The sequence below is a fragment of the Hyalella azteca genome, unplaced genomic scaffold, assembly GCF_000764305.2.
Source record: "Hyalella azteca isolate HAZT.00-mixed unplaced genomic scaffold, Hazt_2.0.2 contig8774, whole genome shotgun sequence".
Lineage (NCBI taxonomy): Eukaryota > Metazoa > Arthropoda > Malacostraca > Amphipoda > Hyalellidae > Hyalella > Hyalella azteca.
In genome coordinates this window covers 909,074-924,778 of record NW_025938859.1, presented here as the reverse complement: position 1 = coordinate 924,778, position 15,705 = coordinate 909,074, and the positions used below count along the sequence as shown (strand labels likewise).

The following is a 15,705-nucleotide window of genomic DNA, read 5'->3' as shown; positions in this document are numbered from 1 at the left end:
TACCAATATAATGTCAAGAGCGTGATTGCATAATTTTGAAATTTCTTCAAATTCTACAAGGAGACGTCTTCATTTAATAAAATATAATTTATTTGTGATGTTATAGTGGCAATCACAATTTCACTAATATTTATGATTTTGTGAACAGCTTACCCTGCCATGTAATTGGCAGATACCAATCTTGATATAAATAACGCGATGAATATTCGTGAGATTTTACTAAATATGTTAATTAGTTAATTTAATCGTATATCTTACGTTGTGAAATCCGTCATGCATTCACACACTTGATGACAGTAGCAATAAATGGACTAACAACTAACGCAGGGTTTTATTTGACTGCCATGACGCGAATAACACGGAGTTGCCATCGCTAGCCTGCACTGCATAATTTAATGCTGACTAGACTGTAATCGGCCGTGCATGCTTCTCTCCATACCGGGGCATATGACAAACAAGCATAGACTATCCACGTGACAAAGAACTTCAAGTGCGAGATAAATATAGCCTTCAATCTGCTCTTTGCAACACGTTATGTGGTTGACCTACGCTTGAGAAATTTTCTGAAACATTTTTAAAGGACTACATCAATGAAAAGATATTCCTAAGAAATTTTTCTTCTTCCGTCTCATCGTGGTCAGCGAGCTTGTTGGGCTCGTTATGTCACGGATGGAAGGTCGCGCAAAGTTATATACAATCATATGTCATCATGCAAAGCAAAGTTAAAATCTTTCATTAATCTAAAATATACTGTCAACAAATCATGTATAAGCAAGATTCGTAGAAAAATTCGTAAAATCATATAAAATATATATATATATATATATATCGATAAGACATCAAAAAAGTCGAGAATGAAATTTAACTGAATCAGTTGTACAGAAAATAAAGGAATGTATCGTATAGAAAGCGGACAACGGAATAAATTTCTAAGAAAGACTTAAATAATGCAGATATTGAGCACAGTCACCTTGAGAGTTGAGACCTCCCGGGCGTACGATCGAGGCATGCTCAGATTTTAGATCATAACGCGCAGATACACACACGCAGCCGACTCTTAATAAATTAATTGACAGAGGCTGACCAAGTGAGAGAAAAACACTGACCAAGTGAGAGAAAACACTGACCAAGTGAGAGAAAAATACACATAAAATCCTCCAAATTTTAAAATATTCTAGCATTTGAGCACTGCACATAATCTAGCTTTGTTACCGTAAACTAAATTCGCATCACGCGTACAAAAAACAATCCAATATGTGACCCGCGCTAATTTACTTTCAAAAATCGCACAATGCTAACAGAGTACCGCTTTTCTTATATTTCGGTATATGTATAGCCTACTGTATACATGACCAAAAATCAAATACCTACCTTTAAGGTATTGAGATTCAACCGATTAGACTGTCTGTGGCCTGCTCGTCACATATTTTTTTTAAGAATGAGCTGTAAGAAATAATATTAATTTATTTAGAAGTGTGGCGGATTTCAGTCCCTAAAGTAAGACATTTTCGTCGGTATCAAATCATCAAGGGCAAAGCAACGTTTAATCGAAACACTTGCTATCAATAATTAACTTCAAGTTGAAGCCATACACATAATTCCTCGGTACACATGGAAAATAATGTCCCGTTACATAGTGCATGGTAAGAAAAAAAACTGATCATATCACAGTGGTACATGAAGCTTCCTTCGGAATCGACACTTTCCCGCGTAAAACCAATCGGTTACTGAATTTTCCAGTCAGTATCTGAGCGTGAAACGAAGTCAAAAAGTTCCGGGCTTCCGTCCTATAAATTGCTTCGCGTCATCAACAACCCCACACCAAATGCTGACCATCATGCCTGAAAACGACACGACTCATTAATTTAGCATATCGGAGCAATATATAATTGTTGTCAATCTCCTGTGACGAATAAAAACTAAACTTTCTAAACTATTTGGCTCTTCACAAGCACCGTGTTCTAAGGTCAGCACGCAATCAAGAACCTTCCGGCCTTAAGCTCTGACTTGAACTGGTGCGAGACAGTGAGGTGAGGTGTCTGGTCAGTGGTCACTGGTGTAGTCGGAGCTCATAACTAGTCCGCAGAACAAGCGCTGCTGCAGAAGCACAAGTTTGTTAGGCGTAAGCAGGCAAGGGAACTGGCCTCACTTCCACCCACTATGATTTACGATAAACTGAAAGCCTTTCTCCTAGTCTCCGTCGCGGCTCGAAGAGCAAACATTCTGCTCCAATTTCGTTGACACATGGCAGTCGAGACGACGCTATGTGCGTCGTATATGTGGTTAACATTCTCGAAACGTGCGTTGAGTTGTAGTCACTAGATTCCTGGGTTTGGTACTTTTTTTTTTGCTCAAGACGAGACAGGAAGCGATGTTCCGATTAGTGATAAATCTCTTAAATTTTCCGTTCTCTGCAGATATACGAAAACGAGACGAGACGACCCGGAATCAATTGGAGTCATAAATTTCCCAGAATGTACATCTTTTTTAACGAGGCGTAATAGTTAACCTTAGTAGGAGCGGTATAAAATTATTATCTGAACAAATTTTTGTCAGTTATCGACGTTTAAGATATTTTACCGTGTAAAATGGTTTCACAAGTGTTTATTTTGCAAATGAGTGCAAATTTGAAGGTCATGAGAAAGCCCGTAGCCACACTTCTATAAACGGCCGACTCGAAACGTATATTCGGGACATAAGTTTCAAAAAACGGGACATAAACGTCGTTCCGATTCATACCATTATTCCGGAACAATTTGTCCTCCTGTCTCGTTCGGGACAGGGGGTCTCGTTGAAAGTTTTTCGGAAACTTTCAAGTCTCGTTCCGTTGCCCCGGTTAATTCCGAGAAAATTGTTCCTAGACGCAGGAGTCTAGTAGCCACAGAGCGGCGAAGCCTGAGAGCGGGGTACCTGACCTCTGGTGAAATACGTACTCAGCTGTCTGCCACAAGTTCAATCTTTAATTAAGGCAGAGAATCAAACTGTTATACAAGAAGGTGTGCTGTGCAAAGCTCCACGGCAGGAGCTTACTTCAGTCGGCTGCCACGTCAACGTCATGATAGAACATTCTTCCAGAACCATCAAAAGTGCTTGTTCGGTTCCGCGGCAATGAGCGGATGGAGAAATTTGTTCGCGATTGAAGCTTTGTTTGCATATGAGCCCAAGTCCTTAGCACCGATCAGCACTCGAACGTAAAAAAATTAAATCCTGGCTTGTCAGGCATCCTGGTGTGGCATGGCTAGGACGGCTCTCGTGCGCGGTTGGTGCTCCATGTTTGATTGTCTTATAACAGGTGTAGTTAGTCCCACAAGTGAGGTTGGTGCCCCAAGAATGGCTGGTGTACACAGATGAAGCTTATGTCCCAGGAGTGGTTGGTGCCCACAGGTGAGGTTGGTACCCCAGGTGTGGTTGGTGACCTAAGGCGTTGGTGCCCCAAGGCTTTGGTGCCCCTATAGTGTGGTCCCGGAGACCTGGACGGGTGTGGCCTCCTCTCAGTTGTGATCCATTCACTGCATGGCGTGATCTCATTCTTTGCGTGGTCTACGCCCTGGCGTGGTCTACGCCCTGGCGTGGTCTACGCCCTGGCGTGGTCTACGCCCTGGCGTGGTCTCCATCCTGGCGTGGTTTACGCCCTGGCAAGGTCTCTACCCTGGCGTGATCTCCACCCTGGCAAGGTCTCTACCCTGGCGTGATCTCCACCCTGTCGTGGTCTACGCCCTGGCGTGATTTCCACCTTGAGGTTGTCTCCACACTGGCATGGTATCCCTCTTGGCGCGGTCTCCACCTTGCTGTTGTCTTTATCCTCTTCACCTGTAGTAATTTAAAAGCCGTGGTTTATGATTGTCCCTCATAATTCGATTTAGGTACCGACGGTCTCTTTCAGACTACTTCGACTTTCGGCCAAACCTGTGCATTGCTGAGGATGTTTTTCAATCTGTTCAAAAGCAGTCATTACTTTTGAGACAGTACCTCTAGAAACGTCAAGCATTCGGGAAGTTCCTGTCACACTAGCACCTGCCATTCAGGCACTAACAATTTGGCCTCTACAAAAGTCAGAGAGCTTTGCTATTTAAAATAGGCTAGGTTATAGGCACAAAAATTTACCAAAAATATCTGTACAAAGATAAAATAGATAAATTAGCAGCAACAATAAAACATCAAAATTTGTCACGTTTTCGTTGTTTATAGCGTATTCAGAAATTACGATATCAAAATGTCTGGTGTTTCCCTTATTTTGTCCAACCCCTATATTTACAGTGACTAATTTCGAACATGGCACAAACATTTTTACCAATCTATAATACATCTATCTATGAAATTTTACTGTTATACTGAGCTTTTGTTTGTTAGTTGATGCCGCAGGCACCGTAAATAAACAAGGGCTGTTCGAACGATAAGCGATATTACCTATAGCTGGGTCAGAATTGTTTACGAGAAACTATTAGGATCCGTCGAATATCAGCTTAGGAGATAATGGAAGTTTCACGCCAAATATGAGACTCAAAGGAACATTCTTTCATGAAGGTACTCAAGTTTCAGTATTATTACTGGTTTCTTAATGAAAGGTTTTCTATAAACATTTGATTCTGGATTCCGGATGACGGGATTCGTGATGACGGGAAATTGGATGAAGATTGTCGGAATAACAAGACATGACATTTGTTTACCTGATTCGGAAAATAAATTAGATCTCTCTTATGCATTACTTTTTTTCATAACCCAATTAATTATCGCTTATTAAAAATTAAGTGCACAGATAGATGAAACGTTCGATCCCAAAACATATAGTGGATTTAATATAAAAATAATTAGAAAATGGATGTTGATATCAGAATGTATTTGTATTGATGCCCACAGAAACATGAATGTTGGTTTTAGAAGGCATATCAACATTGATATTCGTACTCAGGGAAATTGATGATGACATTTGAAGGCTCCCAGAACACTGATACTGTAATTGGATTAGATGACCTTGTATTGGTGTGGTTATGCAACTTGGTATTGTAAGGTCTTCATTACTCAGATCATAATGGATGGTATTAGATCAACAGCGGTGAACAATAACCCATTACTATTATAAAGAATATACAACGTTCAACACAATATCACATACAACAATCTAATTCTAGTGAAGCTTGATCCAAGGAGATGTGTGAACTTTGGACACCTCGTGTCGAGATTTGAAGTGTTGCAAGCTGCAAGTTGTGCAACGTAGCGGCGTCCACTTGGTCAAATGAGGCTGCCACACGAGAGTAATACCAATAAATAAGTTATAAATTATCTACAATCTCCAGGACACATGCGTCGTTATTAGGACTGTTGCTGGGATTAGTTGATCTTCCTACCGACATCATTATTTCATCTATGCACAGTTGATCTATGCTGCTGGTTAGGATATTAAATCAATAAATACAAATTAATGTCATTTATTTTCATGTAAATCAAATAGAACCTTAAGCAGAAAGAGAAATCTCGTCTAAATTGCCTTATTTACAATAACACACGATTTGAACAAAATTGCAATAGTATTTTTTATTATTAAATTTGCACCTATCTCAACAACAAAATGAGTTTTTCAATAACTTTTCCTACATTTGATAATAATAACGCCGCAGAGAAGACTATTGAAAGTTCGTAAAATATTATTGCCGGAATTGTTCAATTCTGTTCCTAAAAATGGTAATTCCAGTTAGAATAGAATAGAATAGAAGTGTCGGCGTTGAAGAAATAGGCCCATGGCCTGTTGCCGATTCTTGAACTTTTCGTGACTTGATTCACAAGGGATCCGGCCTTTGTCCTCCCTACTAGAAAATCTCTGATCCATTTGAATACATTACTCTCAATTCCCAAAGACTTCAATTTACGCAACAACCGCTCATGTGGGACACTGTCAAATGCCTTGGCAAAATCGAGGTACACTGCGTCTACTGGCTCCCTTTCGTCCAGCAGGCGGGTCGAAAGGAAATTGAAATCAAGACCAGAATGAACTCAGAGATAGAGAATCGATTCACTAATAGGCATTGTTGAAAATATTGAGGCAACTCCTTTATAACAAAGTCCTGTTTTTTATGAAAAAAACTTTTAACATGAATAGACCCTGAGCTGCATTGAAGATAATGGAGTCTTTATTTACCGAAATAATACCAATTTGTTCATTGTGAAACAAACCAAAAATCACGTTTAAATTTGAAAATATTTTTCCATCCATCGTATTTTCGCGGCATTTCTCCACAAGTAATTTTAGGAATGAAGAACATATGAAGGAAGGCGCTTTACGAATGATACAGGTATAAAACCGAGGAGTTTACGTTATCAATCAAATATTAATATCGTCGTGTGATTTCTGATGTTAAGTGTATTCGCATCAAACCACTAGTTATTTAAGTGAACATAGCTGTTCTTCACGACACTTTTCATAAAAATTCCTTGTCATACAAATTCACGAAGAATTTCTAAATCGCGCAATTTTCATTTAAGTGAGTGGAGAGTGAAAGTTTTCTCATGTCATATCATGCATATCAAATCACAGTGATGTCGGCGCTGAAGAATAGGCTCGATGTGGCCTGTCGCCGATTCTTGTATTTTTCGCAACTTGTTCACAAGAGAGAGAAAAAAATGTCCCCTGGCAAAACTTTTCAAAACTGACGATAGTAGTTTGAAATAGCTAATAAACTTCTAACATGTTCGTAAGGTGTCAGGCATTCAAGTCTGAACATATATATCTTCATAAAGCTTTATCGTGTCTGTTCTTGAACGAATTTATACTCGGAGAGTCAACGATGCCATCGGGGAGGCTGTTCCGCATGTCGGTGATTCGAAGCGAGAAGAAATGTCGCGTGGATGAGTTGCAGCGCAATTTTTTTTTAGTTTATAAGCGTGGCCCCTGGAGTTGATTCTTGTTTCTAAGTATAGATATCCTTCTGGGACCATGTATAAACCCTTATAATTGTATACTTCAATGAGGTCACCACGCAGAAGTCCATTACAGCGGCTTCTAATGTATGATCATTTGTACGCTTCCTTGCTGAATTATGATGTACACCGTAAATATCTTTGAATTTGTTCTGCAGTATGAGTTTCAAATTTAAAGTAGAATAAATTATTTGAGAATTACGAATTATAGAAAATAAACAACCCAATTCATTATTCGTGATTTTAAAAGGACATACGAGCCATCCAGTTACTAAGTTGCGCAATCTTTGCTAACGTGATGCGTTAACGAAAAGGTTGCATAAAAAAGAGTTATAATACATACATAAAATGTAATTCAAAATCTTCTGAATAACTATACTTGTAAATCCAGTGTAAACTTTTCAATATCACTTAATAATTATTTGTAGCAAGCTCACTCGGCCATCTCAATTTTCACATTCACTGCAAGGAGTCGTGAACCGAAGAAACGCTCTGGAAATGACTCACCAGGCACTCTGGGCAGTGGGCACGGTACATATGATGTCCAAGTACTCCAAAAACAACACATTTTCGAGACTCAAAAACTGCTAATCGCTGAACTAAAGCTCGAATTTATAGCATTAAAAGGCGTACATTAGAACTATTTGTATTGGCAATCTAACGTCTTGAGGAGCTCTCCAGCATCTTAACGAGACGCTCTGACGCACCTTGACTAGCAAAGACTGAACTGGGGGGCAGTTAATGTCACTGCAGGTCGTCTTTGTATCGTCAATATCTTGACTCGGTAACACAACTGCCAACAAAAATAATTTTTTGTGTATGTTAGGATGTGCATGTGCCTTTATGATATATGATCTTTACCAGAATAGGCAATTAGGGTTAGATTGAGATGTATCATTATTAATATATGATTCCCCTATGTTTGCGATATTATCTCGGGTGCTCTAGAGTCTAGAAAGGTGAAATAACCAGAGTATTTAGCACGTGGATCTGCTTAACGACATAAATGTTCATTATTAAAATGATATTTGCAATGCGCCATGCACTTATTTCAGGCAAAACACGGATAATCTAGCCTGGCTGACCAGAATTTTAAACACTATTCGAAAGTATTACCATTGCCGGCCTAATCTATGACCCAGTCCTGCTAAGTCTATGACCAGTCCTGCCAAGTCTATGACCAGTGCTGCACAATCTATGACCAGTCCTGCTCCAATCTATGACCAGTCCTGCTAAGTCTATGACCAGTGCTGCTCAATCTATGACAAGTCCTGCCAAGTCTATGACCAGTGCTGCACATTCTATGACCAGTCCTGCTCCAATCTATGACCAGTCCTGCCAAGTCTATTACCAGTGCTGCCCAATCTATGACCAGTCCTGCCAAGTCTATGACCAGTACTGCCCAATCTATGACGTCCTGCCAAGTCTTTGACCAGTGCTGCCCAATCTATGACCAGTCCTGCCCCAATCTATGACCAGTCCTGCCAAGCCTATGACCAGTGTTGCCCAGTCTATGACCAGTCCTGCCCAATCTATGACCAGTCCTGCCCAATCTATGACCAGTCCGGCACAATTTATCATCCAGGCCAGCACAATTTAATTCCAAAGCCTGCACAACTTTTGCCAAAGGACTACACAACTCAGCCCTTTAAAATCAATGATCAAGGCCTTGACTGGCCGGCAAAATCTTTGACCGCGGCCGTCACAAACTATTACTATTATTGTTACTATTACTATTATTAATACTATTACCATACTTTCATTATTATTATTATTATTACTTTAACTATTACTCTCACAATTAATATTACTACTATTACGAGTGCTTCCACTTTTACAATCAAGACCAGGGCCATCACCATTCACCAGCGCTTACCAAAGTTTGTACGATCAAAAAAAACCAATACAATTGTGACCGAACGATCTGTCAGATCACCAAAGTCTAGTTCATCATAGGTGGAAAATTTCATTATCATGTCGCCCACTCTGCCCCGCTCTCGTGCCTAATGCCCTCTTTGCCCCGCTCTAGTGCTAAATGCCCACTCTGCTCCGAAATCATGCCTATATCGTACACTCTGCTCCGCTTTCGTGCCAATGTTCATTGTCCTGGTCACTGACTGATGCATAGCAGCATCTATCTCAACTGAACATGGTTGATGCAGTATACAACTGAATATGGAAGTATTCTACCATCTATTTTAGATAAAGATTCTGTCTATTCAGTCTATTGAATACAATATCTACTGATTATGGTAGATAAATTAGAAACAACGGGCCCGCAGAAAAATGGACGTATGGCCCCTCTTTGGGTCATGACCCCAGCTAGTCACCACTGTTTTAGATAAGTGTAGTTGCACGATCATTAGCGGATGTTGATACCGTTCTCATATAGTTGACACAATGACTGGACAGATGAACATGAGCCATAACTTCCATAAGTGCACATACAAAGAGGCCTTGTACGTAAGGGTCATCTGGACTATTTTGTTCAACGGAACTTCTGCATGCAGTTCTCCTGGTAGAGGTTTTCTATTTCGAATGGTCCCTAGCAATTTCAATTTTAATAAATCAATTTCAAAAATGTATTTGAGCAAAATTTGGCGCATTTCGCTGCATAATTGTGAGTGCTAGCAGTGATAGAACAAATGATAGCACAAACCTTTCAATTCGGAAAGTATTAAGGAAGGGTTTGTAAATTGTTTCAGCCACTCGGCAGAGTTAAGAATGATAAATGAGGAAAGTTTGAGAAAAATTGCCGTATAATTATGGAATCAAGTTGTAGTTCAGAAATTATTTAAAACTTTTATTGAATTAATCATGAAATCACATAACTGTTATAAGTTCATCGAATGAGTGGCTTAGGCAATATCCATTCAGCTAGGTCAATATATATTTTGAGCGAATTTTGATGCATTTCGCTTAATAATTGTGTATTTTAATGAAAACTCCTTCAAGTTTCATACAGTGTTATCTTGCAATTTCATGTTAGTCGAAATTTATAAAAAGAATCCAAGCTCATATAATCCATCTTCGCTATGCACTTGTTATGAGGCTTGAGAATTTATAGATGTTTAGCGGCCATGTTTTGACAGTATGATGGGGTGGACTATGAGATTTAATTGTGGATAAAATGTCCAATTGTAAGCCAGGGACGCGTTTCATACCGGCCACGTGTGCTTGGACCCTGCTTTTATTATGTACTGCTTTGTTTTTTATATACCCGTGAGTTTCCTGCCCAATTATCTTGTTTGTTTCTTGGCATGGTTTGCCTATCGGATGTTTAGACCTGTTTACCACTTTCTATATCTTCAGCAATATTTTGTGGATGCTCATTTCAGGTGGTAATATGCAAGTTGAACCACTATATATCACTTGAAATCGTAGTAAATGCCTTTTCTTATAATAATTTCAATTTTTGTTATGTAAGCAATTTAAGCAAAAGCAACAAGCCAACAACACACAATTCAAGTTAGCCTATTTTTATTCAAGTTATTTATTAGGCGTTTTACTACCATTGAGTTTTGTTTTAAATTTGCTCGTGACATTGACTTTTTTTTTTAAATTTTATATTTGTTTAACTGTGGTTGTTGTAATGGTAGCAATTATTCATATTTTAACCAGGTTTGTCTTTCAGATGCTTGCACCTGTACCAAAAATGGGGAGTGGCAATACCAATATACCAAAGTGTCATCACACTCTTTGTTGTGCTGAACTTTTCTCTGGCTACATTCATGGATCCAGGAGCCATACCAAAAGGTGAGCCTGTTTGCTAATATATGCAAATTCATTGAAGCACATTCTGTAAGATGCAAAAGCAGAAAATATCTAGGTAAAGTACCTACTTTCTGAGCTGTTCAAAACTTCAAGGTGCAGTCTGTGCAGAGAAGAGCAAGAACAAATATCTAATGATCTAAAACACATCAGCATTGTAGCATAAATAGCCTAAGGTAAGGTATGTCTTGAAAAGATCTTGCTGGCAGCCAACAATTCTCTATTTAAATACCTTCTAACATATCTTTTTTGAGCTGAAAAACTGATTTTGGCTGCACAATAAATGCTAAGCCCTGCAAGGTCCAATCTAGAATATCAGGCCACAGGCCAAATTTTTTGAAAATTGCAAGTGAAAACTGTCATTTGATAGGCAATTTAGAAAATCAGGAGCAGCAATGGGGCATTTTTCTTATTTTGTATGAAAAAAATTAGGTAAAGTGTGTTAAAATGGGTTGAATTAACTAGAGGCAAGGGAATTTTTGTCTTATCTTGGGGTGGCTTCTGCATAATTTTCCAGAATGGTGCATAGTGGTGAGTTGCAATTGGATGCTGTAAGCATAAAAAAATTGAGCCAAGATACTTTTTGTAGCCTAAAAATATGTTTTTAAACCAGGTACATATGCCTAAACATGTACCTGGTTGAAATTCATAGAGGAACAGTGTCAGGCACAAAGCCAGGCTTGTGTATTTATAGCTCAATAGAACTGTTTTTGTTGCATCCTGGCCTACAACCATTCAAATTTTTTTAAACAAACCATCAAAGAAATAGTCTATGACTCTATGTTAGTGTCAACCTTGTCACACAAGTTTGCTTCCACGTTTCCTGCCTATTCTGTATTGCCAACAATTAACTTGATCCGGACCTGGGGCTGGATTATCAAAACATTGCTATATACATGTAGCTATTAACATGTTGCGCGAGTGCTGCTATGAAGATGTAACTCTAGTGGTGGTATTATCAAAATATTTGTGCAGAAACCTATGTGCGTAACGGAACAATTTGTGCGTAATGGTATGCCTGCTCGGAGGTGTTGTAAGGGTAGTTACGTACAAATTTTGAATGGGTGAAGTGATTGCAATTATTTAGTTACTAGTGACTAGACTCTAGTATAATACAAATGTATATTGTATAGGCTCTAAAATCATTTCAAGGTAAATCCTTTAAGTTTTATTAAGAAAAATATTTTTCTATATTTTGAGGAATTATATAAGTACCTAGGTAATGCACATAGTGAATTTTTTCTCGGTACATGCCAATAGAAAATGAGTAATTGTGGAGCTAAGCAATGGATAGATTATAGATATTAATTTATAATATATAGATATTAATATATATATAGATATTAATATATATTAATCATTAACACTTCTTTTGCTTGAAACAGCATTTGTCATTGATTTTTTAGGGTAAAAGCATCTAGGATGCTTTCAAAACACTGAAAATGTTTAACTAACTGGAAACAGAAGCATGGTGTTAGATGACACATGATGCAAACAAAGAATGTAAGCAAGCTTCTGATTGGCTGATGTGCAACGAGGTTGTATAAGAGCTAGTCTGATACGTCTTGCCGCTCTTGCGTACAACAGTTTTGTTAATGCCAAAATTAGGGTTTACTTGCACAACATGTATCTTTTTGTATGCGAGTATAAAAGGTAAGTTTTGATAATCCAGCCCCTGACCTCTGTGGTATTTAGACATCTATAGTACAACTTTGGCCGATGATCTTTACATATTTTCTCATATTTTTCACAAAATTTGTGGAGCCACAAGTTGATCAATTTTGCGACTGTGAAACAAATTTGAACCACGAGTCTATTTTTTGAGACATGAACCTGTTTTCCAGAATCCATACCCATGAGAACAATGTACTGTTTACACAAATGATTCATTTGCTAGCTGCAATTTTTTTGATCTGACAAAAATATATGATTTCAGAGCAAGCACAGTTCCATTTCAGTGAAACTATATGGAGTTTCATTTGGAGCTACTATATTTCAGTAAAAAGTATGATTTTTCCAATCTTGCTTGACCTTTACTCAGCATCTGAACATTTGTATGCTGATTCAAAGAAAGAATTGAATACAATTTCTCTGCCCCACCGCTATACCTCCTAACCCAGCCTAAACACCTGCTCAGCTAGCAGCTACTATACCTAACCAGGAATTTTGGTTTGCAATAGTCAGAGCTGATTGCTATCAGTTGATCAATGGCCAGCATAAAAAATGGCATCTGTCATGCGTTTGATCAACTTCTGCATTGTTTTTAGGTAATTTTCAATCAGATTTATTTTAGATAGCCATCTTTGGAGAAGGGTAAAAGGTTTATTCCACCAAAAATTTGCTGTTTGTAAAAAGTTCAAGATTCATTACCGATTCTGTTACCTAGTTGTAATGAGTGTTGATGCATACAGCGTCTCCAGATGAGGACAGAGATGACGACTTCCGTGCGCCGCTGTACAAGAACGTGGACATTAATGGCATCACAGTGCGCATGAAGTGGTGCGTGACATGTCACTTCTACAGGCCCCCACGCTGCTCTCACTGCTCTGTCTGCAATCACTGCATTGAGGTTACTTGCATTCTTAGCCTTGCATGCTCATAACTTCATAAGTTTTCTTCAATATCAAGGTTTGGTATAAATTATAAAAGCTTTATACACCTCAAAATATTCAGTTGTAATACGTGATGATCATTATGTTATTAGCATTGTATGTTATGTAGTGTCTTTCAATACCAACCTATGTTGAATGTTGCCGATGCATTATTTGGAGGTGTGTTTGATTGTAATATTTGGAGATTATTATTGCTTATGTATGACCGCGTATGATATGTGCTTATTTATTACTTATCTTTGTAGAGCTCAATGATAATAGTTATTATCAAGTATTGATGTCAGAACGTCATTTAGGTTTGCCGGCTACAATTTTATTAACAATTTTGTGTGTGTCAATCATATCTGTGCTTCATCAAAAGTGCTAGACATTGGACCTAATGTATCAAAGTACAAAATTTATGTTTTTTTTTTTTAAATTTTGGTATAATTTCAATTTATTCTTATTTGTATCAATTGGTATTATAGTTATAATAAATGATAATAACTAATAAAGTTTAACACTTTTTCATTATTGTTGATGTTATTTTTGTTGCAGACATTTGACCACCACTGTCCATGGGTGAACAACTGCATTGGGCGTCGCAATTACCGCTATTTTTTTATGTTCCTTGTGTTCCTGAGTGTTCACATGGTGTCCATCTTTGGGTTCAGCCTCATGTACGTGCTGGACTTCAAGGAGGAGAAGCCTTTATCTCCATTAATCAGGTCAGTTTGTTGGGTGTTATTTTCAAGCAATAGCGCCTTTATCCCCATTAATCAGGTCAGCTTGTCAGGTGTTATGTTCAAGCAATAGCGCCTTTATCTCCATTAATCAGGTCAGATTGTCAGGTGTTATTTTCAAGCAATAGCGCCTTTATCCCCATTAATCAGGTCAGCTTGTCAGGTGTTATGTTCAAGCAATAGCGCCTTTATCCCCATTAATCAGGTCCGCTTGTCAGGTGTTATGTTCAAGCAATAGCGCCTTTATCTCCATTAATAAGGTCGGGTGTTATTTTCAAGCAATAGCGCCTTCGTCTCCATAAGTGATACATATCTCCAGTAGGACAGATTTATATCATTAGTCTTCCTAAATTGCAAGTTCACCAAGAATGTGAACGCAAAGAAAACGCCAAGAAAATAGATTGAATTTACACGATTTTTCTTTTGCATTTCAGGTTAGATTGTGTTTTTTATTAATACACTGCAATCATGATTTTTTTAGTTCTAGGTATACATTTTTTACTCCGTCGTTGTTCTGCAATGATTGCTAACTCACTATTTTATAATAAGATATTGTATGAAAATACAGGATGACTGCTCCTGTTGAATGATTTAGTAATTGTTTTCATATTCTTTCCAGTATCTCTAAGAACCCATCTGAGCCCATGATCGCAAGGTGAGTTTCTCAAAATAAATTGTTGATGATAACCTTAAAACATTGATTTGTCGCTACTGATAACCTTAAGACGGGTATTTGTTCAATTTGTAGTAGAAATATTAATCATTTCGTATCTTGATGTTTATGGTGACAAACTATTAGTCGAAAGTAAATCTAGAAAAAAGAATTTTTCTCGATAGATGCTTGCTATTGATTTGATGAAAATTTCTCTGCCAAATGCCAGCTCAATCAAAGCCTATTTTTTTTTATTTTAATCTAAGATCTATTGGCAGGATCTTGCTAATTTTATTCATGTATATTGTATAAAAAAATGTTTATTGATTCTGTTGAGTGATTTCCAATCTTGATTGCAAAATCTTTACTACTACGTGAGAATTCCGCATCATTACGTTTAAAATTGTAATTAAGATGCTACTACTTCATTTCCAGTTGCGTACAGATATATTGCCATCCTCTGTGGGCTGTGCAAGGCTCAATGACTTTGTTTCCAAGACGAAGAAATAACTTTAACTGAACCGTAGCCTCGAGGTCCTCACACATATTCTCTGCGTGTACTAGAATAATTTAATCTTATAATTAATGATTCAGAAATGTGTCGTCATTATTCATCATAATCGCTCATGTATAAGACGTGCATCTCTAAAACCGTGTACGTTTCCATCACAGTTTTATCCAATCTTTAAGCTGCTACTGAAAGGATCAAATGATCATTGCATTTTTAAAATCAATCGGCAATATCTCTTAATTCTTCATATTCAAGCAAACTAGTTTCATTATTGCTTTTCTTGTGATTTTGAAAACTCTCAGCTGTTCAGTTAACTAGGTTGTTATTTAACAGAAACCAATCTCTCTACATGACGTCGCCAGTGTTAGAGTGCTTATCAACATATTAGCTTTATTGCTATTATCTTCTGAACGTGGCTTATGACAGCAGCGTTGTGGTGATGATGGTGATATCTGAGCAGCATCGTGGTGATGATGGCTATATCTGAGCAGCATCGTGGTGATGATGGCTATATCTGAGCAGCAT

The 15,705-nt window shown here is 37.9% G+C and overlaps 1 protein-coding gene across 1 annotated transcript in view; it reads left to right on the top strand.

The window, feature by feature from the left end:
• Positions 1-9,992: 9,992 nt before the first annotated feature.
• Positions 9,993-15,705, top strand: part of LOC108676680 (palmitoyltransferase ZDHHC8) — a gene marked incomplete in the record, with an annotated part of 23,319 nt that continues 17,606 nt past the window's right edge. The window contains 5 exon segments of the mRNA XM_018164799.2: positions 9,993-10,134; positions 10,547-10,668; positions 13,095-13,252; positions 13,833-14,002; positions 14,637-14,672. Coding sequence (XP_018020288.1) covers positions 10,043-10,134; positions 10,547-10,668; positions 13,095-13,252; positions 13,833-14,002; positions 14,637-14,672 — 578 coding nt within the window.